At 40.8% G+C, this 26,455-nt stretch overlaps 2 protein-coding genes across 2 annotated transcripts; one reads left to right on the top strand and one right to left on the bottom strand.

The window, feature by feature from the left end:
* Positions 1 to 2,332: 2,332 nt before the first annotated feature.
* On the bottom strand, positions 2,333 to 9,842 carry NXF3 (nuclear RNA export factor 3; the record flags this gene model as incomplete). Its single annotated transcript, XM_081277712.1, has 18 exons — positions 2,333 to 2,386; positions 2,496 to 2,556; positions 2,984 to 3,166; positions 3,678 to 3,750; positions 4,327 to 4,369; positions 4,464 to 4,576; positions 4,697 to 4,755; positions 4,876 to 4,983; positions 5,122 to 5,177; positions 5,263 to 5,331; positions 5,680 to 5,716; positions 7,367 to 7,476; positions 7,641 to 7,730; positions 8,273 to 8,350; positions 8,473 to 8,577; positions 8,665 to 8,748; positions 9,386 to 9,539; positions 9,766 to 9,842. The coding sequence occupies 18 exons, from the start codon at positions 9,840 to 9,842 to the stop codon at positions 2,333 to 2,335; spliced, it is 1,554 nt and encodes a 517-aa protein (XP_081133838.1).
* Positions 9,843 to 14,887: 5,045 nt separating this feature from the next.
* LOC308639119 (prothymosin alpha-like) lies at positions 14,888 to 15,264 on the top strand. The gene has a single exon (XM_081277132.1). It carries the CDS (start codon positions 14,895 to 14,897, stop codon positions 15,222 to 15,224), a length of 330 nt encoding a protein of 109 aa, XP_081133258.1. The 5' UTR covers positions 14,888 to 14,894; the 3' UTR covers positions 15,225 to 15,264.
* The last annotated feature ends 11,191 nt before the right edge of the window (positions 15,265 to 26,455 follow it).

Raw genomic sequence — 26,455 nt, 5'->3', positions numbered from 1 at the left:
AAAAAATATAAATCAAATGAAGGTACTGTGTCCATCTATAACTAAAAAGATTTTTAAGAAAGAAATGCAAAATGGTACATTCTCAGCAGAATCCAGAAATAAAGAGGAGATTATCTGGAAAGGATCTGTGGAGAACCCTCTTATCTGATGGCATGTATCCACTTGATATATACTAGAGACTTACAAGGTTTTTGAGAATAATTTTCTCACCAAAACCACTACTAGACAGGTACATGGCACATTCCTGTAATCCCAGCAGTTTGGGAGGCTGAGGCAGGAGGATTGCAAATTCAGAGGTAGCCTCAGCAAAAGTGAGGTGCTGAACAACTCAGTGAGACCCTGTCTCTAAATAAAATACAAAATAGGGAAGATGAAGTGGCTCAGTGCTCAAATACCTGAGTTCAAATCCCCATTACCCACCCCCCAAAAAACAAAACAAAAACACTACTAACCTTACCTGAAAGGAATGAAAGGAGGACAAATTAAAGGAAGGCTGTTAGACATAAAGAAAAAGGAAGGATTACTCTCAGACCACAGCTACAGCTATAAAGGCAGAGGTCAGAGAGGGTCATCTCCACAATCCCAGAAATCAAAGCATCAAGCCACAGAGGATAATTCTTGGGCCTTGAAACCTAATAGAATTTTCCTGGACTGATTTAAATCTTTCTTGGGACTAGTGAACTCTTTAATTCTCTCAGATTCTCCCTCTTAGAATGGGAGTGTTTATCCTATGCCTATTCCATCAGTGGACAGATCCTTCCTTGATAATCTCATAACCAGAATTTTCTGGTTTAAATTTCACTTGCACAGATGGAGAATTGTTCCCCTTCATATATGATAGAGTCTCACCCAAACCTGATCTAGATACTTTAGATGATGCAATTTGGGACTTCGGAAGCCATTACTTTTTTGTGGTGCTGGGAATCAAACCTGAACTTTGCACATGAAAGTGCTCTACCACTGAACTACACATCCAACCCTAGTTGATATTTAGATGGTATATTTTACTTAATAGTTGATACCAAAATATATTAACTTTCAAATAAGGCAGGATTTAGTGAATACATTTTTCACATGAGACAGATGAGAATTTTCACAGGCCAGAGGACACAATGGAGGGTATGTAGCCTCAGAATGTGACCTTATTTAGATATTAATAGATTAAATCATCTTATATTAATGTAGATCCTATATCTGATAATAGGTGATCTTTAAAGGAACAGAAGAATGGAAGACACAGAGAATGTCATGTGAAGATAGAGGCAGAAATATGAATCATGCTACCACACCTATAAAATCACCATTAGCAACCAGAAGCTGAAAAGCCAAGAAAGGATTCCCCTTAGAGCCTCTGAAAGAAGCATGGCCTTGCTTGCACCTTGAGTTTGGATTTATGACCTTCAGAACTGTGAGAAAATAAATTCCTGTAGCTTTAAACCATCTAGTTTGTGGTACTTTATTAGAACAGCTTTAAAAAAAACTAATAAAAATATATGATACATGCTTGCACATGCACATACACACAAATGCAATGTATTTTTCTAAAAATAGCAATTTAATTTCCTTTTCTAAATTAGTATCTTAACATTCACAGTTAATGTTTTTATAGTTTTATGGTTGAACAGAGTTTCATAGATGTTGTGATTATTATCATTGCTTCTAATGGCAATTCAAGGTTAATGTCAGTGACCTTTCTCTCTGCATTTTCTTTACTTATCAAGGATATTAACAGCATGACAGTTCTTATATGTTGGCATTTTTTTTTCATAGGATTCCATGTGCTCTTTAATGCTATTTCCCCTGAAAGGGGTTGTTCTTAAATTTGTATGGCTAAGAAACTAATACTTCTCTGCATAAAACTATCTAACTAATGCACTAGGGACCTAGAACACCAGTGGCCAAGTTTAACAGTGTTAGCACTTCCAGCCTAGAAAACCACACAGCTCTTTGGGGCACAGCTCTGGTCTAAATGTGGGTCCAAAATTTGAGTCTCTACTCCACTCTTTCCCAGGAATTGCTCCTTCTGAGTATCCGTTTCTTTCTCTGCAGAACTTAGAGAGTAAAGCCTGTCTCAAATGGATTTTTGCAGGTTTAACTTAATGGACAACATCATTCTTATTAAGAAAATAAACAGGCATCCTGGGAGGTGGAGCAAATGCATGGAACACTTGACTCTTTGGATGCATGAGAGTTAGCCCTACAAGTTAGAATTTGGCTTTCAGTCACAACCAGGTCAGTCATAGAGAAATACACATACTAGAACAAAAAATGCAACAAAGATGAAGAAGATAAAGATGACAACACCCAGGGATTTCTTCTCAGGGTTTTGTACTTAAGATTCAGGATCAGTCTTTTTGAGGGTCTCCTCTGGGACCATGCCCTTTACCTACAGAAAGTGAAGAAAGGAGTTTGGTGATCAGCAGAGCCAGAAGTCAATGGCCTCATCCTCAGGCCACCTGGCTTTTGCTCACTTGGCCTGAATCCTCAAATCTCACCTTGGGCATAGTAAGAACTTGTGTAGCTCTGATGTAGTCCCAGTGGTTCTCTTCAAGGTATCTGGGGTAGAGAAAGGATAGGAGACATCCATTAGGACCCAAGAAGAGATACTCCAATAACACAATGACATTTCTAATCTACATGACAAAAACATACCTCCATGTGTAGTGCAACATGTATAGCAAAAAAAAAAAAAAAAAAAAAAAAAAAAAAAAAAAAAACAAAACTGTGTCACAGTATGTCACTTGGGGAGTTGGAAATCCTGAAAAGCGAAATGTCTTGTAATAAAGGAACAGGGTCTATAGAATTTAGAAGTATCATAAACTTGTTCAAAATAACTAGGTAGCTTACTGTGTACTGGAAGGTAAACATTCAGTATGATATTGAGTGAAATAAAGAACAAAAACCAACTATCTGCAAGTTTCCATAATTCACTCCCCTGATCCACCCAGCAAATATATAATCATTATGTAGACCCAGCACTTACTTCTGAGACCACCTGAGGTTCATCCCAGACCGGACAGAGAAAGCCTGTACCATTTCCTGCTGCTCCTCGGAGAGGGCAAGCACAGAGGTGGAGGAACATGTGGCCACAGGGATGCAGAAGGGGCTCTGGTTTCCCTGGGGGCTAGGGTCCCGCACAAACAGCTTATCATTGATGATGCACAGGCTGAAAGAGAAGCAGAGCCTCAGTTGACTGGAAAGATGTACAGCCCCACTCCCTAACAAAAATCTTCCCCAACAACAATCCTGCTACCTCTGCTCAGCAACCAGATGCCTTACATATCCCCCAACTGTGCCCAACATTTTTTGGCTGGTATCATTTAACATTCTCCCAGAGGCCAACTTTGAAGATTGTCAACAAGCTTACACGATTTATAGATTTACCTATGAACCAGGAATAATTTTACACTCACATTTGCCCCTTACAATATTAGAAGGGAGTGAAAAATGTAATCACCATTTTCAGAGAAAGACACTGAGTTACAGAGAGGTCATATGACTTGGCCAAAGTCACAGCAAGTGAGTATTGCATCAGGAAAGAACTGAAGCGCTTGACTATACTTTGGGTTTTCAATGATTGCACCACCACATTCCCACACCTACAGGCTAAGGCTCAGTAGAGTGTTCCCACTTACAATATAGCACTTTCCTGGAAGCAATTACAATATAGCACTTACCTGGAATTGCTTCCAGGAATAGCGATGAAGGTTCTGATGAAGGCACGAACAGAGCCCTGGGACTTTCCTTCCACTTCAAGGACAACAAACAACAATACCCCCTTAAAGTTATACGTGATTTACAAGCTTACACAGTGTTTCCCAGGGAAGGTATTATGCTGAAGGGACCAGAACCAGAAATTGTTCACTTGGAGTCACAAAGTTGTGGCAGAAATGGGAGGGCAATAGTAGAAACAGTCTACTCCCTGCAATGGGTCCCCTAATATATGTTGTGAAAACCACTTCAAAAGTTCACTTGATCTTCATCTCACACCTGCCCAAGAGATGGGTTCTACTAGCCCCATTTTAAAAATGGCAAAAAAGAGAGGTCAAGTAGTTGGTCCAAGGCCACAGAGTAAGGACCTGGGAGGAGAGCCATGGAACCCCACAGCCTATGTCCCTAACACACACCGGAGCTGTGGGGCAGACAGGCACGGACCACGTTCAGACCAGGATGCTTTGTGGGCAGAGTGGGAGCACCGAGGGAAGAGCCCCCAGGGAAGAACAGGAAGGAAAGGCCCAGAATCAGGGAAGCTGGGGGAGTTCTGAGAGGGTGCCCACCCAGGGGAGGGAGCAGCAGGCGATCCCAGGGGGTTGTATAGACACTCACCTTCCTTGAACAAACCATTCACGGAGAAGCAGAGCATTGTTTCCTGAAAGGGGGCAATGCAGGAATTCAGGATCTGCTTAACCTCCTACCCACCTCCAGCTTTCTGGTCCCACCCCAGGGAGGAAGCAGGTGCTCACCGTCTGGAACCACATGTCCACCACAAAGGAGCTGAGGTCATGCCGAGTCTTGGGCAGCACGCAGAGGGTATCCAAGATGTCACGTTTTGTGTGCTTCAGTTGCTTCCACTGGTCTGTAGAGGACAGGAGAAGCAAACATGAGGGGGGCTGCCACACCCTTGCTCTTGACCCCCATGACTGACCCCTTCATACCCCCTTATGCTGCTGCCCAGTCTTCCCCATCACACACTTACAGGAATCCTTGAGCTTCTTTATATCCCTGTTATACTTGAAATACTCACAAAAGCTGTTCCTAGGAGAAAAAGAGGAACAAGAGGTGTAGGTCTAGCTGGTGCACATATTTCCAAGAGCTGGACTATGTCTGCTGGAGATTCACACTACCATAGACCAGAGTCTGAGCTGTGATACTCACAGGGCTGGATCCTTGGGGTTGAATGGAATGGTCAGAGAGAAGCAGGCCTCAATATGATAAGTGCCCAGGAGACTCTTTCGGTCTCCATAGTCATAGATCAAGTAATACCTGCAGGGGAGCAAATGAATAGTCTATCTCTATGGTTTGGACCCCAAATGAGACTTAAAAGTTTCATCAAGCAGCCCTATGATAATATGGCCTTACTTCCCTCATCCCCCAAGACCAGAGAACCTCAGAGGGACTTACTGCTGTAGGAACTGTAGGACCAGATTCTTCAGTATGTCAGATCCAAAGAAACTTCCCTGGAATAAAATGAACGTTTGGGATCATAGCTATTATGTGCTCTTTGTGTACCACCTAAAACCCTGCATGAGCCTCTCTCTTCACCTTGCAAGTTGGTAACTTCTTGTGAGCTTCAATGCCACATAGAGTTGGTCTAGGTGACTCCTGCCCATCCTGGGGAAGGCAAGAGGAGGCATCAGTACAGGAAAAGGAAGTGATGCTGGATGATTAAAGAAAGGGATGAGTCCAGGAGAGGGTTAGGTCACAAATCCCATGTGAAAAGGCCATGGAAATGATATGGACAGAACCACAGCTAGGGTCATGGCAATGGGTCCCTGTGTGAAGAAAGGTCAGAGCCTTTGTAAAGTTCCCATATGGGTCTGTACTGCCTCTCCATATACCTTTGAGGTTTAAGTGTCAGATCCAAAAATACGAGTTGGGCAAGACCTAAAGGGTTTCAAGGCAGGTTGGAAACGGCATAAGTTCCCATTAGAGGAGTCAATGAGAAAGGAGCAAACTTACCAGACATAATAACTTGGGAAACAATTCCAGGATGGAGCTGTCAAAAATCAAGATAAACTGATTTAAAAGTCATACAATGTATGTGTATATAGAAGTATTACATGGTACCACATTAATATGTGCAAATTAAATGTTTTTGTGTCAGTTGAAATAAATGACTAAACATATTTAAAATCAAAACAAAATAGACAAAAACAATTGAAACTGTATAACTGTCTTTCCTGTTGATTGACACAGAGAGAGTTGTCTCTCCTCTAGCTCTCCTCCCTTTCCTTCTCCCTGGGAGCTCCCACCTCCACTGCCATGACCCATTTCACAAGGGCCACCACAAAGCTGCATTGAGGCTCCAGGGCTTCCTTCTCCTCCATACCTCCCTTACATTCTTCCTGATCCCCAAGGAAGGCTCTGCAGGGAGCAGGGAATGAGGTGGGAGCCCAGGGCTCTGCTATCTTGCTGGATATCCAGCATTCTGTGGGGCGTGGCATGACCTGGCCAGGCCAAGACCAAGTCATCTCCCTGCCCCACAAAATGCTGGAGCAGTGGGGTGAATAAGGCAGGGAGGGGAAGGAAGGGATATGGCGACCAAAAAGGAGTGAAGATAGGGAAGGGAGAGTTGGGGGAGACAAAGAAAAGTAGAGACAATAAGCAAAGCAAATGGTAGGGGAAGATGCTCCACCCCGGTGCTGGAGGTCAAGGCAGAAGTGAGAAGAAACCAGCTGCCCTACTGCAGCCCATTCCTTCACCTGCCCCTGGCTGGCCCTGGGGCCCAAGGCAGGAATGAAAACATCTACCTGCTGGGCTGGGGCCCACTGGATGCAGGTCCAGCCTTTGTCTCCTGTGTGGGCCCAGAGGGGGCCAGGTATGGGAAAAGGAGCCGCCCCCAGGGGAGGTGTCATTCCCAGCACCAGTAGTGAAGAATCAGGCACCAGCTCAGCATGCGACAGAGGGTCTGTGGCCCCCTCTTATGAGCACCAGGTTCCCTCATGGTGGTCCCTGTGCACCTGTGCCTGTCTGAGTCAGTGTCTTGCCCAAGGAAGCATCTTGACTTGGGCTACCCAGGGCTGCTCTGAGGGACCAGGTTGGATGTGGGATGTGGAGTGGGGGAGAGAGCAGCAGTGCCCCTGAGTGGCCTGTGCTCCCGCCTCCTCCTCCTCCTCCTCCTGCCCCTCCTTTGCCCTCTGCCTTCCCCTCCTGTCTTGGGAAGGCCTCTGCTCGCTGTCAGTGGCCCACCTCTGGCTCCTTGACTCAGGGAACCCATGTTTCTCCCCAAGGAGAAAACAGTTCCCACCAATGACCTAGAGGAACAGATGTTGTGATGGTAGCCACCTAGAGCCTTGGCCCTTGGCACAGGGCATGAAATCTCCATGTCAGCCTGGAACAGGTGGGGAGAACTTTGTGGAGCAAAGGAAGAAGGGACCTTCTCAGGATAGGAAAGGAAACTACTCCTATCCCAGGAGAGCATGCTGGAGGAGGCCAGGTGCAGAGAGGTGGAAAACATACACCAGACCAGGTGAAAAAGGGAGCAGGTCAGAAGAGGCAAAGCAGACCTGTGGGCACAGCCGGGGGACACAGACATAGGAGAGGGTGGAGCCTGTGGCCCTCCCAGAGAACCAAGGCTGCCTCCTTCTGCAAAAGGACACATCAGGGGCAGCTGAAGTCCCAGTGGGTAGCAAAGGTTACAACTGACTTCATGTTGTTGGACTTATCCAGGAAGGTGGTGCACAGAGAGTTTCTGTCTGCACACATCTCTTCTGGTTCCAGCCCTTTCCCGCTGTCCATCTTCCCTGCAGACTTCACCTGTAATTATGTGGAGGAACACATGAACTACGGAAAGAGAGGTGAAGGGCCCTGCATCCCCAACTCCCTTTTTTGCCAAACAATCTACTTCTCTGCCTCTTGTCACCACCCTGATGAGTCCGTCCACTTTTCCTTCAAATAATGATCTGAGTCTTACATCTTACCTTACTTTTGGAGACATTTGGGTTTTCAATATTGAGATCCTTTGGCATAGTATCCATCATGCCAACCAGCTGGTAGGTTGGCAAGGTAAGCTATGATGAGGAAAGAGTTAGAGTTAGGGCTCTAGTGGGGAATATCTGAGACCAGTCTGGCTGCTAGCTAACCTCTCCCACCCTCAATAACATCATTAAGCCTAAGGTCTCACATTGGGTTTGTTCTCTTCAGGAATACTCAAGGAAGTAACCATGTTCTTTCTAGGATTCGGTGCCATTTCAATAGCATGGGTCATCAAGTCTTCAGGAAGCAAGAGGTGGGAATCAGAAGGCTGAGAGGAGACCAGCTGGCCCAATTCCAACACCAATACTTCCCCAAGTGACAATCCCTAAATATCCCTCCCAGGCAAACCCATCTGCCCTCCTCTACCCCAGAATTACAGCTATCAGCCATACTTGGTTCAACAGGGGGTCTCTGAATGTCAAGAGCTTGATAGCAGGCATCACATTGTTTGTTCATGGTTAACTGCAAAGTTAAAGATGGAGTTCAGTAGCTCTGAGGCAGAGGTAGTAGGGCAATATACGGGGAAGACAGAGGGGGTAAGGCTGTTGGTGTACAACTTGTTTTGAGTCTACATTACCTTCACTTGCTCTACCTTTTCTGACTGCAGATCCTTAATAGAGCAGGGTACCTCAGAAGGAGTGACAAAGATTGATATCTGCAGATAACACATGGGGAGCTGGGTCTGCACCAAGAACTTTGAACCCCAAGAACAAGGTATCACCCCTGGCCTGCCCTCTTGCCCCCTTGATTGGCTCTGGTTATCCCCTTGACACATACCTTTTCATTATCCTCATCCTGAATCTTATCACCAATATTCTTCAATGCGAAGGCAATGCTGGCATTCTCAACAAAGAACTGGGCCTGCATTTTCTCATAGTGAAACTACAGTGACAGTGGTGAGAAAAATTGCTGCTCTTCCAGCCTTCCTCTGTCCTGTTTCCTCTTATACCCCTTACTTTTATCTCTTACCTCAACTGGAGTAAAAGGGAGACTGCACTGGCTCTGAATCAAATTCAGCAGCCACTTCTCTTCATATTTTATGCCAAATGGAATCTAGGAGCAAAAAAAAAAAAAAAAAGATGGAAACATTAAGTTTAAATACAAGCATGTTTCTTTCAGACCATTTTCAGGCTTTAAAATAATTTCTAAAGATAGGACAAATTCCATTATTTTTAGCTTTTATATCAGACATGGACTTCTTAAGTATCTTTTTTAAAAATTCAGATAGTTTTCTTCAAATAAAAAATGTCAGATATCTAATATGAACTAACTTCGTAAATTCCCAAGAAATCTTACCCAAGGCAGATCTGGCCTGCCTCCTTGTCAAGGACCCCAGAGAATCGAATCAAACACATACATACATACACACACACACACACACACACACACACACACACACATTAAATTTTTGCCAAACAAGAATCTGGTGTGGAATTGTTCAATCTCCTTAGTGTTAGATTTTTTCCTTTGCTTATATGCAACCATTTCTATTCTCCCTGCAGTCACCTTGTCCCCTTTATATTATCTCTCTTAATCTGCCCTTACATGACCCGGGATATTAACTCTTAGTGATAAAAAAATAAATTACCAATTCCCCTGCACCCAGAAATGAACCTTGCGTCCTGATACAAGTCCAATACAACTGCCCCCATTCTCCTGGATATTTGGTCCATTTTGCCACAACACTCACTGTGATCTTGAACCAGCTCCCTAAGGTTCCATTCTGCCTGTTTCCCTCGGTTCTTCGCTCTGGAGGTTTTTGCGCCCTCTCCATATTACCATGGGTCTGGTCTTGTTTGTATAAATTGCTTCTCCAATGATGGGATGGGATGACATAGGGAGTGCTGTGGAGAAGTGAAGAAAAAGAAATAATCCCTACTGCTTAGACAGTTTTCCATACATATTTTGCTGCTTGGTACCAGGATTATGAAAATTTGCTGAACCTTTAATCTGAACCTATCATTTTTCACTCTTCCAGGTTGGAGACATGAAAGAATTACATATTTAACTACAGGGTTATATATTTCACTGGATGGTCTATTCTAGCCATACTGATGACTGGTCACTTACTATCTAACTCCAGAATCCAAGTGGGCATCATTCATTGCTGAATCTCCTTCTTGCTGCTGGTGGGATGAAATATTCATGGCAGCACTGACTGGTTCAGACCAATTTGGAAATCTCCTTCGAAAAATACCCCAGCATCTTGCTCTTCTTTGAAGGGTGTTAGCTTGGGAATTGTGACCTTATATTGAAAACAACACATCAGTGGTAAATGCCAGAAAAAGTTCTGGGAAAATATAATAGCATATGAAGAAATATCACTGTATTTTATAATCTAAAAAGAAATATATAAGGCTGGAGATGAAGCTCCATGATAGATCACTTGCCAACCATAGGTGAAATCAGGTGATTCCAGTCTCAAGGTGAGGGGGGGTGTGAAGAAAACAGGAATGTATCATAAGCCAGAATGTGATCTGTGATGTTATTATTCCCTACTTTGCCCTTTTCAGTTTGGGTAATTTGGACAATTTGTTTATTATCTCTAACTCTTATCTCCTTCCTCTTCTTGAGGAGATAGATAAAAATCTACCCTGAGGGGCGAGGCTGCAGCTCAGTGGTAGAGTATGCGCCTTGCAGTTGTGAGGCACTGGGTTCAGTCCTCAGCACAATATAAAAATAAATGAAGATATTAAAAAACAATCTACCTTGAAATTTTGCTGTTATGGTTCAAGGATAAAAGCCAAGTTCCCTTCTTGAAAGAACTAGAAAAATGGAAAATAAGATTGAATACAGAGTAAATATTAGTTATACATAATTATGGAGAATTGTAAAAGAGAGGAAAGCAGGAGATGTAGTAAGTGTATGTAGCACATGTTTACTTCGAGTGCCAGAAATCAGGAAACAATAGAGAAGCAGCATATGAAGAAATCTTCCTTAAGAAGTTTCTAAGAAATAACAAATAAAGTCACTATAAAAACATTAATAGAAAAAAAGTGTATTTTAAGGGATAACATTGCTTATCAGACATTTCATAATAATGTTCTTATAACAAAAACTGAGTTAAAATTTGCCAGAAGACTCAAATCAAAGGAAGTATTTAAAGGTTCTTTATATAGAAAAGAATATGATCCCAGATGGAGGATCATTGATTCAGGGAAGGAAAATGAGTGACATTTGTGAATACGGAGGCAAATCTAAGTGAATATTGATTATATAATACAATGATAATTTCTTTTGAGTGTTTTAATCTATACATAATTAAAATGTATGATAATAAATAGGGAGGGTTAATAACATCACAGTGTTCCAAGGTCCCTGCACTGTTTGAGAATTTGCAAAAGAACTAATTTACATTAGACCACTATGGGGCAAAGATGTACATTGTAATCCTAAGGGCAAACACTGTAAGGATGGCCAAAGAATGTTTATTCAGCCAAATATCATAAAAATTTAATAGCTACAAATTTTAAACACATCAAAGGAAAGAAGAGGGCAAGAACTCAGAACAGGCAAATGTGTATATAGATTATTATTGTCTATTTGATCCAAATTATATCTTATAATTTCATAAAAGCAGAGTAAATTAAATACCCTAAATTGATATATGGAGAGAGTCACATTACATAATATTTCATCAAATTTTCCTTAAAAGAAACATGTAAAATTTAATGATATAAAAATTTTTAATGTTGTGAACAACCAATTAAAAAAAATTTAAATAAATACATGGCAAAATATTCTCATGTATATGTAGAAACTAAAAAAGTTGACCTCATAGAAATAGAGAATACAATGTCAGGTTACCAGTGCCTAGGAAGGGTGCAAAGGTCTGGGGTTGGAGAAAGGACAGTTAATGGGTCAGGGGTACAGTTGGATAGAAGGAATAACTTCCAATGTTTTATAGCAATGTGGGGTAACTGTGGCTGATGACAATTGTATATTTCAAAATAGCTAGAAGAGAGGATTTTGAATGTTACTTAAGGAAATGATAAATTTGAGGCAATGGCTACACCAATTTCCCTGAAGTGATCATTACACGTTGTATAAATGCAATGAAATATCATGGGAAAATATACTATCATGTATAACTAAAAAAATCAAAAATAAAAATAGGAAAAAGGAAAAACAACTCTACACATGAGAAAAGTAGATTATGTTTCTGCTAAACAAAGATATGTGGTATGTAAGGTTTGTTTTTTGTCAAGGATAAAATAAGAATAATTTATGTTTGAAATTGGAATTAATGGGCTGGGGTTGTGGCTCAGCACTAAAGCGCTCGCCTAACACAGGCGAGGCCCTGGGTTGGATCCTCAGCACCACATAATAATAAATAAATAAAGTTATTAAAAAAAGGAAATTTGAATTACTGATTGTCTTAGAATCAGCAAAAAATAGGAATGAAACTCAACAGAAATATAGATTTCTGAAAAACGAATCTTGAATAATAAAGTATATGCATAGTTAAGCTAAAAAATAAATATACTGTACACATAAACATGTACAATTATTATATCAACTTTTGTTAATACAGGGAATGAAACCCAGGGCTTCACACACTAGGAAGTGCTCTACCATTGAGCTACATCCACAGTCTAAAATGTTTTTTTTTAAGTAATGAAAAAAACAATAAACCATTCTATCCATTCACTAACTGAAAATCTGCATAGCTCTACACTTCAATGAAAAAATAATTAGAGAAAATAGGGAGAATTCATAAGGATAAAGGATCAATTCAACAGTAAGATATTAAAAATTTTTGATTTTTATGCATGAACACAGAGCCAAATTATACAAATAAAAAACTGGTTAAATGGAGAAATGAATACATTCACAGTTTGGGGGAAATTTTAACACACTTCATTGAATAACAGATACAGCCTGCAGACAAAAATTCACCTATTTGGTGAAGATTTAAATAATATAAGTAACAAGATGGGCATGTTAGTACATGCCTGCAGTCCCAGCAACTGCAGGAGGCTGAGGCAGGAGGATCACCTAAGCCCAGGAACTCAAAACCAATCTGATAGTTAAACCTCATCTTAAATTATTTTTAAATTCTGGGTAACAAATCTACTTAATTGATATGGAAGAGTTCGCATAAAAGCTACACATATAATATTCCAGATAGGTCATCTGCTAGCACATAAAACAAGGCTTGGGAAACTTCTATGGGAATAAATACAATCTACCCTGAATGGTTGGTGTAAAAATTCAAGGGTACAGGTAGCTTCCCTGCCCCTCCTCCACCATTAGCTGGAATCCCGTCTTTCAAGTGACATTCTCCATTCCTCAAACCCTGGACTTTCCCCTCAAATAGGACAAAAAAATTAACTTCAGCCAAGCCAAAGAGAGGTCTTCCATGTGGAAACATAAAAAGTATCTCAGACCTCAATTGACACTTGTCTTTATGAAAAAGATCAACCTGGGACCTTACCACAATCCCCTTTGCATCTTAAAGTTTAGTAAGGTTTCTTATGGATGGGGGAGGGGCCCAGAATACCCCTTGGGGGCCTGAGACCAAGGCCTCATGCTGACCAACTCACCCATTATGTGTCTGGCCACAAAAATCCTCACGAGGTCCTTCTGCAGGGAATCTGTGTCGTCTGACAATTTGAATCTCTGAAAGATTGAGGAAGGCTGCTGAGCAAGCTGAGAGCAAGCTCCAACTCACTTTGTCAGAGCCAGACTAACAAGATGGAGTCTTTACAGGAAGTTCCATCCCCAAGGGCATAGAGAGGAGAGCCCTGGGGCCAGAGGAGACTTGACTTCCTGTTCTCACTGCCTCCTGAGTTTACTACCAGCCTCACACCCAGGGAGCTGTTTCCAATTGAGCCACCCCTGCAGAGGAAGCCAACTAGAAGGTTTGAGGCCCAGCTATGTGTTGCTACAAATACAGGGAACTCTGCATTCCAGTCTCTGTGTTGGTTACATTACATTGTATTCCTTCATTCTGCACCCAGAGAACTTTGAGTACCCACTGTAGGATGGGCACTGTACTTGTTACATTACCTTGTTTTGCCACCTATTTCTCACAAAGAGGCTCTGATTTCAAAATCACCAGCTTTCTAAAGTTGTTGAGACTTAACAGGTTCAGGAGCTTGTTTCGAGTCACTCAGATGCTACCTGGAGAAACAGAGTGTAACTAAGACCCATATAATGGGGGTGACCCCTCCATAAACAGCTTTATTAAAGTCATGTAATATGTAAGGCTCTCCTAAGTTAGGGTAAAGTAACAGAATGTTCTGAAAGTAGTTAAATGGCTGGAATTAACTGCTCTATAGTTCTGGAAGTCTCAGGCCAGAGGGCTTTTGTAAGAGGAAGGGAAAATAGGGAGGGCCAGGACTTAAGTGCATCAACCATTATTTTTTCTGGAATTTTATACCTTTTGTTGGGTCTCTATATCCTGAGAGAGGAAGTCTAGCCCCTGAGTGAGCTGAAAATAAATCTGCATATGAGAATGTGTAAGCATTTGGGTGAAGGAAATTGTTATCATTTGGATGTGAGGTGTTCCTCAAAAGCTCCTGTGTGAGACAGTGCAAGAAGGTTCAGAGGAGAAATGATTGAGTTTTAAGAGTCTTAACCCAATCAATGATTTAATCTCCTGATAGGGATTAACTGAGTGGTAACTGAAGTGGTAAAGTGTGGATGGAGGAGGTGAGAATTGGGGCATGGCTTTGGGTATATATATTTATATTGGGGTGTAGACTCTCTCTCTCTGCTTTCTGATCTCAGTGAGCTGTTTCCCTCTGCCACACACTCTGCCATGGTGATCAGCCTCACCTCAAGCCACAAGGAATGGAGCTGGCCTTCTATAGATTAAGACCTGAAACCATGAGCCCTCAAATTAACCTTTCCTCCTCTAAAGTTGTGCTTGGTGGGTCTTTTAGTTGCAGCAGTGAAAAAGCTGACTAAAACAGAAATATAAGACAGAAAATCACACAATCAAAAAAATAAACTGCCGAGTCAAGAGTTTACATTTTTTAACTTTTTGAAAAATATTTATTTTTTAGTTATAGGTGGACACAATGTCTTTATTTTATTTTTATATGGTGCTGAGGATCGAACCCAGTGCCTCATGCATAGTAAGCAAGTGCTCACCTCTGAGACACATCCCAGCCCTTAACTTTTGTACACTAGTGTATTAGTCAATTTTTTGTTGCTGTGACAAAAAACAGCTGGGACTGGCATGCCCTACCATGTCAGATAGGGCCGTGGACACTAGCTCTGAAATCACCATCAAGGACTTAAAGGAGAAGAAGGAAGTTGTGGAGGAGGCAGAGAATGGAAGAGACGCCCCTGCTAATGGGAATGCTAATGAGGAAAATGGGGAGCAGGAGGCTGACAATGAGGTACATGAAGAAGAAGAAGAGGGTGGTGAGGAAGAGGAGGAGGAGGAAGGTGATGGTGAGGAAGAGGATGGAGATGAAGATGAGGAGGCTGCGGCAACTACAGGCAAACGGGCAGCTGAAGATGACGAGGATGATGATGTTGATACCAAGAAGCAGAAGACCGATGAGGATGACTAGACAGCAAAAAAGGAAAAGTTAAATAAAAATAAAAGGCCACCGTGACCTATTCACCCTTCATTTCCCATCTTAGAATCTAAATGTGGTCACTTTTCAGAAGAGAGGCCCACAGGATCGCCCACCACAGGCAGTGCCACCCGCAGATGACATGTGCTCTTTACCACTCAACCAAAACCACAACGTGAATTTGAAACAGGGGAGGAAAAAAGAACCACAACTTCCAAGGCCCTGCTTTTTTTCTTAAAAGTACTTTAAAAAAGGAAAATTTGTTTGTATTTTTTATTTACATTTTATATTTTTGTACATATCGTTAGGGGTCAGCCATTTTTAATGATCTCGGATGACCAAACCAGCCTTTGGAGCATTCTCTGTCCTACTTCTGACTTTACTTGTGGTGTGACCATGTTCATTATAATCTCAAAGGAGAAAAAAAAACCTTGTAAAAGAAAGCAAAAACAATCTTATTCTGAGCATTCCAGTAACTTTTTTGTGCATATACTTTAGCTGTACTATAAGTAGTTGGTTTGTATGAGATGGTTTAAAAGGCCAAAGATTAAAAAGGTTTCTTTTTTTTTCCTTTTTTTTTTTTTGTCTATGAAGTTGCTGTTTATTTATTTATTTATTTATTTTTGGCCTGTTTGATGTATGTGTGAAAAAAATGTTGTCCAATAATAAACCGGAATTTTATTTTGCTGAAAAAAACTAGCTGGGGAAATCAACTTGGAGATGGAAAGATTTATTTTGGATCATGGACTCAGAGTTTTCAGTTCATGGGAGGATGGAATCCAGGACACATGGTGGTGAGATGTGAGCCCCAAAGAATTTAGCCAGTCCAACCCCTATGGGCTTTGCCAGTTGCAACCCACATGGCTTCTTTCTTGAACTGGCTCTTCTAACTGCCTGAAGTTTTCCTTGGCAGATAATCTGTTTCTGGCATTCTCTTAATTCCTGGAATCTCCACTACATCTCTGGATTCACTCTCAAAGCTTCACATATCACCCTCTCAGGGGCTGTCCACAGGGATTCTAACCCACTACACTTTGCTGGATCTCCCAGGCCTTCCTTTGAAATATCAATATTATCAATGGAAGCCTACATGAGTCACTAACTCCAGCATCCTAAATTCCTGCAATACCAGCACCTCATAGACTATACCAAGGTCTGCCAACAGTTAAAGTGGTTCCTCTTGGACCATGACTAAAGCAGCCTCGAGTGCCCAGGAAGCTGAGTACAGTGAAATGAATCCTGGGGAAACAACTTCCTAGGCACCCCTGTGCAATCACAGTGCCCCTATAGTCTCTTTTCAAATGAGTTTTCACTTTTACACTCTTAACCCAGCAGTGGGTGTGATTTTTCTGGTTCCTGACATGCCTCAAAGCATCTCTCCTATTGTCTCTGTACAAAGTACTTGGCTTCTTTTTAGTGGCAGTAATCTTTTCGGCAACCACGACATTCTTGACTCCAATATTATGTGTACACTTCTGGCCATACTGTGAGTTTTAAAAATATTTCCTCTCTTCTTTTTGCTCTTTATTCTCACAGTAAACCTGGCTAAAATCTGCCAGCAACACCCATGCCACCACCTGAATGCTGTGTTTCCTTGAAACTAGTTGATCACCATTAAATTAAATGTTATAGAAAGTCTCAGGACACGGACAAAATGTAGACAAATTCTTTGCCAGGATATAACATGCAAGACCTCTAGTCTAATTCTAAATTGAGTCCTAGTTCCCATCAGAATCCTCATGAGCATGGACTTTACTGGCCACATTTCTATCAGTATTCTGAGTTACAACCAGAGTCATTCATTAAGCTATGCTTAAAACATTCTAAGGCTTCTTTAACCTACATCTTCAAACTTTTCCAAACTCCACCCTCAGGGATGGGAGTGTAGCTTAATGATGGAATGCTTGTCTAGCATGCCTGAGACTCTGAGTTAAATCCCCAGCACTAAAAAAAAAAAAAAAAAAAAAAAAAAAAAGCTATTCCAAACTACACCCTTAACCAGTTCCAAAGGCTTCTGAATCACATGATCAGGTATAATTACAGAAACAACTCCACTTCTCAGTACCAATTTCTGTTTTAGGCAGCTTTTTACAACTGTGACCAAAATATCTGACAACAGCAACTTAGAGGAAGAAAAGTTTATTTGGGGCTTGCAGTTTCAGAGGTCTTAGTCCATAGTTGGCCAACTCTATTGCTCTGGGTTTGAGGTGAGACAGAACCTCATGGTGAAAGAGAGTGATGGAGGAAATATGCTCAACTCATGGCAGCCAGAAAGCAGAAAGAAGAAAAAACAAGGAGCCAGGGACAAAATATAGTGCCCTAAGGTATGCCCCAGTGACCTACTTCCTCCAGCTATACCTACCCAGCTACAATTACCACCTAGTAATCCATTCAAAGTATCAATATATAAAATGGGTTAATCCACTGAAGGGGTCACAGCCTCAATCATTGCCCAAAAGCCCCACCTCTGAACCTTGCTGCATTGGGCATCATGCTTTCAACACATGAGGATTTGGGAGGAAATTCCAAATCTAAAACCACATCATGCAGTTTTAAACCATAGTATATAGATATCTAGTGAGAGGGTAAGCTATGTATAATGCATTATTTAAAACGAAGTAACTATTGCAATATACCATGAAAAACCTGGCAGATACAATTGTTTTTACAAAATTAAGTAATCTCATTTAAAGCATTACAATTAAAATCCACAATACAACATATTGCTTATAGGTAACGGAAACTATAGAAATTAAAGATGAAATTAGCATTTTTCCATTTATACTCATGGGAATTTTGAACAAAATCTTTAAACCTGACTAATTTGGTAATGTACCAAGACACAGCTTAAGCACTATCCATTACTTTCTCAAAATAAGTATACTGTCATCCCACTAAGTTTCCATTTTTAGGAACTGGGAAAATATATGATTGAGTGAAACACATGAGTAGAGGATGATAAAGTACAGAGTCAAATGTCTATAGTAAAAGGGAAATTGACTTTCATTTTTAAAAAAAAATTATTTTTTAGTTGTAGTTGGACACAATATCTTTATTTTACTTATTTTTATGTGGTTCTGAGGATTGAACTCAGGGCCTCACATGTGCTAGGCGAGCGCTGTATGGCTGAGTCACAATCCCAGCCCCAGGAAATTGACTTTCTACTGACAAAATCGTGTATTCATACTTTAGAATATTGAACATTCAACTGAGCATAAAGAAGTAAAAGGTTGAAAATGCCATTCATGAGTAGTACTCCCTTGCAGAAATCTCAGTTGTGTGAGATATTTCACTTTATGAGCATAAACAGCCATATCTCACTTACCCAAACCTTAAGGTCCTCAGCCTTATTTGGCTGCCCACAGTCTAGGAAGTCTAGGATTCACCTGTTGTCTCACTTCCTTACATAAAATTCACCCCCTGGATGAGCTGAATTCCTTCTTCTGTGCTGGTCTCATTGAAAAAGGAACTGTTAGGAGCATTACAGTGGGGTAAGGCAAATCTAGACTTGTTCCCTCATTCCATTATCATGGCAGTATTCACATTTGCTCACCTTGCACTCAAATGAGCAAAAATATGTAAGTCCTTTATCAATCAATATAACTAGCCTAGCCATCTTAACTGCCTTCGTCTTCACTGAGCTTTGCCTATTTCAGCACTCTCTGGCTATCCTGCGAAGAATATTCATAGTCTCTCAGTATGCTCTTCCCCTTCACTTAACCATTCTCCATCCAAAATGGCCTTGCACTTATAGCTGGGTCCTGGCATTGTCCTGTTGAACGTAGACCTTCCCAGATAACACAAAACATTAGACAAAAGCATTTTATGACCCATGATGAAGTGAGAAAAAAAAACCACCTCGCACAACCATGCAAATTATAATATGACCGAACACTCCTTTATCCTGGCTAATATGTGACTATTACTTTCTTAACAATTGCAGCTTTAGTTTTACTCTATTATTTTCTTCTGTACAACATTTAAAGATATCAAATCATACAATTAATCCTATTTCCTGCCAGCATTTAGCAAAGAGCAATTCTGTAGTTCCTTGAGTCCATCCCAAAATCACCTGACACAAGTCCAAATCTTATATGTCATCCATAATACCTTCTTTTTGAGAGAGAGAGAGAGAGAGAGAGAGAGAGAGAACTTTTTTAATATTTATTTATTTATTTTTTAGTTTTCGGTGGACATAACATCTTTATTTGTATGTGGTGCTGAGGATCGATCCCAGCTCTGCGCGCATGCCAGGAGAGTGCGCTACCACTTGACCCACATCCCCAGCCCCCATAATACCTTCTTACTGAGGCACTTCATCATTCTCAGTGGTGTGCATTCTTCCTCTTACAATAAGTAAAAGTTCAACTTTGATGGCTACAACTACAGGTGTGTTCTTAGTGGCCTTGTGAGTAGAAACACTGAAATCAGGATTAAATGGCCACACTGGGGTGGCAATTCAGGGTTTCCTGGGTCATGGCACATCTTATTTCCATAGTATCTGCAATCCATGTTTATCAAAGATCTGGGGGGGGCAGAGTCTACCTTAGATGCCTAAATCAAGGCACAGATAGATTGTCTGCATTATGGCATGGTACAGAGAATGTAGTGGGAGGACTGATTAAGATGGAAGGCAGCAAATGTCAATCCCAGGAAGGAAGGTTTGTGTACAGCTTCTCTTTGTTTTCTGGGCCCCGGTACATTCTGCTTGGGATAGGGTTAGAGGGAGAATGAACTGTAAACTTCATATGAAATTTGCTCCAAAAGGAGGGATTATTTCCCATAGCTCACTTCCCTTCTTGTCTGTCATATACAAAAACATCAAGTTCATGGACACATCATCAAGATGTATTTCCAATACACCTTGATGATGGAGAAGGAGGTTTTATGTAGAAAGAACTCTAGGGGGAATGGCCTCAATGATGTCCTTTTCCAACCCCCACTTCCAAACAACTTGTGTGTCTTTCCTTAGAATACCTCTGGATTCTGTGTACTAATCTTCACTCCCAACAATTTGCCCCAGAATCTATCTCCGAACTGAAGAAATATCCATATACCTCTGATCCCTGCCTGTAACTCCCACCCTCAGCCCAATGATTAACTGCTACTTAAGATTGTAAGTATGGTTTCTATTAATCTTATTTATCTGTTAATAAGGCTTAAATGGCTTCATTCCCTTAATGACCATAAAATTTCCCAGCATACACAGTCCCTTATGCTATCTCCCTTCTTTAAACTCTGAGCAGGGAAAGGTAATGATTAGATGTGAGCCCTTCATCGCCTCAGGAACTATATTCAAGGGCCGACTTCAAACCTAGATCATGCAAGGTTTGACATTGTCTTCTACTCCCAACAAAAATAAAAAATAAAAGTGGAGAGAAGCAGTATCTGTGTTCTTAGCACCTTAATCTATATCAAAATAGCTGGTTATGTAATAGTAGGAAGACTTACTTCCAACCAAGTATCTCCTCAGTCTGGCAAGGATTTGATCTCACACAAACTTCCTGCAAGATTCTGTAGAATCACAAATAAAAGCAAACAAATAATACTGCAATCAGAGTTTGAGGCCACAGCTTGATTTCTCAGATCCTGGAATGTCCAGTTCATTTTCTCAGAGCTCACTCTGCTCCCTTTCTGACTGTTAGGCTCCCTGTCCCCTCTTTTCCATCCATCCCCATGAAATCTCCATATGTTTAGGACTCTGCATGTTCTAACCTCCTGGGTCTTGACACTTGCTCCTCCTCAGGATATTGCTCAATTTCTATTATAGTGAACTGTATTTTTAAAATACAAATATTATTGAATGGACTGGGGTTTTGGCGACCACTTGCCTAGCACATGTGAGGCACTGGGTTTAAGCCTCAGCACCACATATAAATAAATAAATTAAAGCTATTATGTCCACCCACAACTAAAAATATATTTTAAAAATTATTGGAATTTAAATACACTTTCTTTTTTGTTTGTTTGCTTGTCTTTTGGAACTGGGGATTGAACCTAGGGATGATTTACCACTGAACTTCATCCCCAAGCATTTTTATTTTATTTTTTAATTTTGAGACAGATTCTTACTAAGTTGCTCAGGACCTCACTAAATTACAGAGACTGGCCTTCAACTTGTGATCCTCCTGCCTAAGCCTCCTGAATCACTCAGATTACAGGCTGGAGCCACAACACCCAGCTAAAGACACTTTCTAATTGAAATAAAAGGTAAAAGTTGTGTGAAACCTCAGGCTAAATTATTCTCAAATATGTTTTAATACATTATCCTGAAATGCTCAAAATATGAAGCACATTTTTAACCAACAAAGATATGGATAAATGACAGCAAAAAGGAATTCACATAAAATATACATCCACAAAAACAACATTCAATATACCAAACCCATAAGACGTAACAAAGTGTAAAGATTGAGACAGGCAATAGTAAACAATAAAGCAAGGTAAACATGACTATGTATGAGATTATAATTTTTGAAGAATTTGTGAATGCGAATATATATTTGTATATATGTAAATACAAGTTAATACTTGTATAAAGGTGAAGAGAAGCTGCGTGCAGTGAACAAGCCTGTAACCCCAGCAATTTGGGAGACTGAGGCAGGAGGATCACAAGTGTAAAGTCAGCCTAAACAATTAAGTGAGGTTCTAAGCAGCTTAGCAAGGATCTGTCTTAAAATTAAAAAAAAAAATGAAAAGGCTGGGGATGTGGCTCTGTAGTCAAGGGCCCCTGGAGTTAATCCCCAGTACCAAAAACAAAACAAAACAAACAAAAAAAATGTGGAGGGAAGTGGTATCTGTGTTTTGATCACCTAAATCTACATCAAAGTAAGTCATTATGTAATGGTAGGAGGACTTCTAACCAAGTATTTGGAAAATATGTACCAATCTACTGACAGAAGCCACCTTCATATTAGGACAGTGGGAGGGACACCTTCATATTAGGACACTGTATGAATATATTCCCTTATTTTTTTTTAAAATGTTATAGTCAGGAAATTATTAAGATAATAATATGAAGAGAGAAAAGTTGTAGACTGATTAACAGAGAAAAATGTACATGTCAAAGAGAAACAGTTGGAATCTAGTTAAAATTAGTAAAGAGAATTTATTCAGTATAGTGCAATACAAGAAAGAGCCTTCAGTGTAAAAATGAGCTCAATTTCAAATACAACAAAGACAAATGTGGATTTTTGGCCAAGTGACAGAACGAGGGGTAGAGGGATTCTTGCTAAACTGACTTAACAAGATTCTTGCTAAAGGCAGGCCAAGGTGATTGGGTATCAAGGGTAAGAAAGAGGAACTGGATCATATGTCAAGAATGATCAGATGAGCAAGAAACAGTGATAGACTTAGCAAGTTTCTGTGCTAAGACGTGCTTCAGCAGGCCAAGGAGAGCACCCAAGAATAAGATCTAGTCAAACAGAAGGGAATTTTTACCATATACACACTTATTGGTTTTGGTTGTTGTTGTTGTTGTTGTTATTATTATTATTATTATTATTATTATTATTATTATTAGGTACCAGGGATTGAACCCAGGGGTTTTTAACCACTGAGCTGCATCCCTAGCCCTTTTTTATTTTTTCACTTAGAGACAGGGTCTCACTAAGTTGTTTAGAGCATCACTAAGTTGCTGAGGCTGGTTTTCAACTCACGATCCTCCTGACTCAGCCTCCCAACCTATTGGGATTATGGGTGTGCACCACCACACCCAGCTGTTTTTTATGAAATATGTGAAAAATGTACAGTTTGGGGGTAGAATCACGTTAAAATAATTGCTTTTATATAGTAGATGTATGTGTGTGTGTTTCTATGACTGAACCACAATAAAACTGTTGCTAGATCTCAGATTCTATAACCCCATATATACAATCACAGGTGCAGCTTTCTCTACATCTTGGACAGAGAGTGGATTTTTCTACCACAGGGCTTAAAGAGGCCAAAAAGTGATGGATTTAGAGGGATTGCTGACACTGGGTATAAAATTCGGCAAGGCCATAGACTATACCACCTTGTCTAGATCCCCATCTGCCTCCTGGCTGAGTTTGGCTGGGTCCCTATCTGAGTATTCTAAAGCTACAGTTAAGGATGTCACCAGCAAAAGAACATGTCTCCATTTTGCTTTTGGTTTTCCTTTTTTAAGAATTAAGGGCTGGGGATGTGGCTCAAGTGGTAGCGCGCTCACCTGGCATGCGTGGGGCCCAGGTTCGATCCTCAGCATCACATACAAACAAAGATGTTGTGTCCGCCGAGAACTAAAAAATAAATATTAAAAAAATTCTTTAAAAAAAGAATTAAAACAGCTAATTTGGGGGGTGAGTATTGGAGATTGAACCCAGGTATACTTAACCAATGAGCCACAGCCACAGCCCTTTTTAATATTTTATTTAGAGACAGGGTCTTGCTGAGTTGCTTAGGGCCTCCCTAAGTTTCTGAGGCTGGCTTTGAACTCATGATCTCCTGCCTCAGTCTCCAAAACTGCTGGGAAAACTCCTAATTTTTTAAATGAGAAAAGGGATGTTATACTTTATAGTAATTCATGAGACAATTTGGAAAGCATGCTGCCAATTCTATTTGGAAAAGTCATATTTACATTAATAGATAAAACAGAGGCTTCATTTGATGCTGACTCCCTGTTTATATTTTGTTCATTGACCATCTCCTTTATTTATATTCTTTCCTTACTAGTGTGATGGACATGTACACACTGTATAGATGTCCCCTCCCCAAAAGCAGGCCATCCAGACCCCAAGACCTCACTCCTGCAATGGTTGTCCATAGTTTTCCCCACCCCCACACTTAATCTCCTCTCTAGACTCCATGGACACGGCTGTCTAGACCAGTTTCCCTGAATCATGGTCTGAGCTCAGAGGCAGGCTGTTGCATAGCAACAGAGGCTCAGAGCCAAATATAGCCCCTAGAAGAAAGAGAGGCCCCAGGTAATGCTGGAGCTATTTAGAAAAGTGGATAAAAATCATACCTCCAGAACACCCTCAAAAACAGTCCACCTCCTCTTGCCACCAAGACTCCCCACTCCCATGAACCCAGCCTATGTACCAAACATTTTGTGCTCTGGACAAACTGTTCCACGATCCATCCATTTTCCAAGTATCCAAGGGTCTCAGTAACTTGATGAGGTTTTATTTGCATGGGGCTTGTTTTCTACACACACAGAATGGTGGTCCATTTTCACAATTACCCCTTTAAGGGAGTGGTATCAATCTCTTTTTCCTCAAAAAGTAAGCTGGGAAAATTCTTGAGGAGAGCACAGAATTGGGATTCAGCAGATCCAGTCAAGTTCTAGTTCTAGTTTATTGGAAGCATTTAAAATCCTCTAAAGTCCCAGGCCAGCATGATGCAGCCAGTGTTGATGGTCTAGCCCAAGAATCAGTGTGTGGTTCTTGCTATAAGAGATAACTGTTGCACCCCTCTAAATGTCTCTCCTGTCCTCCTCTCAGCTGGAGGACACTGTTCTTTTCCATTAGTGAGGTTTTTTTAAATTTATTTTTATTTTTTAGTTATAATTGGACACAATACCTTTTGCTGAGGGCCATTGCCAAGTAGGAATGACGCATCAAAATTTCTTTGCTAGCGTACCCCATGTTAAATGGATTTCGCTGTTGACATTGCATGTAAGGTGACCTTGCTCAAGGACCAAGGCGGATCGGGTTTAGAGCTGATCAGGTTTGAGGAAGTATCCCGGTCCTTGGGTTTAGGGCATTCCCGGTTTAAGACAATAGGGGTTTTAGGGAAGTTGGAGGTTGAAGATTATTGCTGCCGGGATTAGGGTGTTCCTGCTGCTTGTTCCCATTGAGTTCTCATGAGATTCAAATGGGATATTGGAAAAAAAGCCTTGTGGAGTAGGTGAATTGGGCGGCAGCAGAACTGGGATTGCCCCAGAACGTGTGTAGAGGCCGGTGTGAGTTCGGGAATAAAGATTGCTATTTGAATCTACAAAGCTGTGTGGTGGCTCGTGATTCTGTGCCAAGCAAAGACATTGGCAACCTTTATTTTATTTATTTATTTTTATGTGGTGCTGAGGATAAAACCCAGGACCTCGCACGTACTAGGTGAGCACTCTACCACTGAGCCACAACCCTAGACCTAGTGAGGTCTTAAAAGTAACCCTGAGTACCTGTACCCTTCAAAGGAGTCAACCTTCCCTTATGACTTCCCCTAATTTAGCCATATGAAGGTAATAGTAATGCTGTCATTGCTCACAATATCAGAAACCAGTTTCTAAGGCACACAGACATGGCAGCATCAGCCTCTCACAGGGATTCCAGATGGCTTTCAGGAGAGGAAATGTGCCACCTTTGTTATTGGTCATCATATCTATAATTCATTAATCTGATTTAGAGCCATGATTCTCACTCATTTTTGCATCAAGTTCCCGTCCTCTCATGGCTTCTGTATATGCCAGCACTTTCCTAGCATTTCTCCCCATAACTAATTCCCAGAAGTCACACACCCTCAGAGCCACAGATGGAGCATATCTAAGTCCACAGAAAATGATTCAGGGAGTAAAGTAGAGGCAGCTCCAGGAGCCCACACTGGGGCTACCAGATCCAGTTGGATGGTGTCTTATTAAGAATAAGGCATCATCAGTCATTTGCCATCTCATCACTTGATTTATGAGATTTTGCATCTGGAAGAAAAAGAATCAACAGCCTAATTTTATTTAATAAATTATTTTGATTCTCTTCAAATTTCCTTCATATTAATCATATAAATATTTTCCCCTTCGAGCTATTAAAATGCAAACTACTATAGAGGAACAAGAGCTATGAGTCTGTAAGATTAATGACCCTCTGAGTGCAATATTCCAATGGGGCAGGTCTGTAGAAAATAAGCAAGCAGATTTTCAATAAAGGCAAAAGCTTGTAATATCTACTGCTGGTAGAATTAAGAGTTTACACTGTAAGTGCCAAAGAACATTTCAATTTTCTGAGGCTCATATTAATTAATACAGCTTAATAACTTGAAGGCACTTCATATAGAATTACTATTTCCACCAACAAGGGATTTTCAGGTGAGGGTTTAGAAAAGAATCCCAATGTGATTCTGATGTTCATCTGGTTAAGAGACCCAGACTAAAGGGTCAGGTCAAGTTGCTACATGAGTTCCCTGCTGCAGGAAGAAAAGACAGCTACTATCTATGGAGCTGATTGTTTAGAGTCAGCTCCAGATTCCTCACATTATTAGCTAGATTTAATCTCCTA

Source organism: Spermophilus citellus (genome assembly GCF_964194105.1).
Source record: "Spermophilus citellus genome assembly, chromosome: X".
Classification (NCBI taxonomy): domain Eukaryota; kingdom Metazoa; phylum Chordata; class Mammalia; order Rodentia; family Sciuridae; genus Spermophilus; species Spermophilus citellus.
The sequence above is the reverse complement of the archived record's forward strand: the minus strand, read 5'-3'. Positions and strand labels throughout refer to the sequence as shown.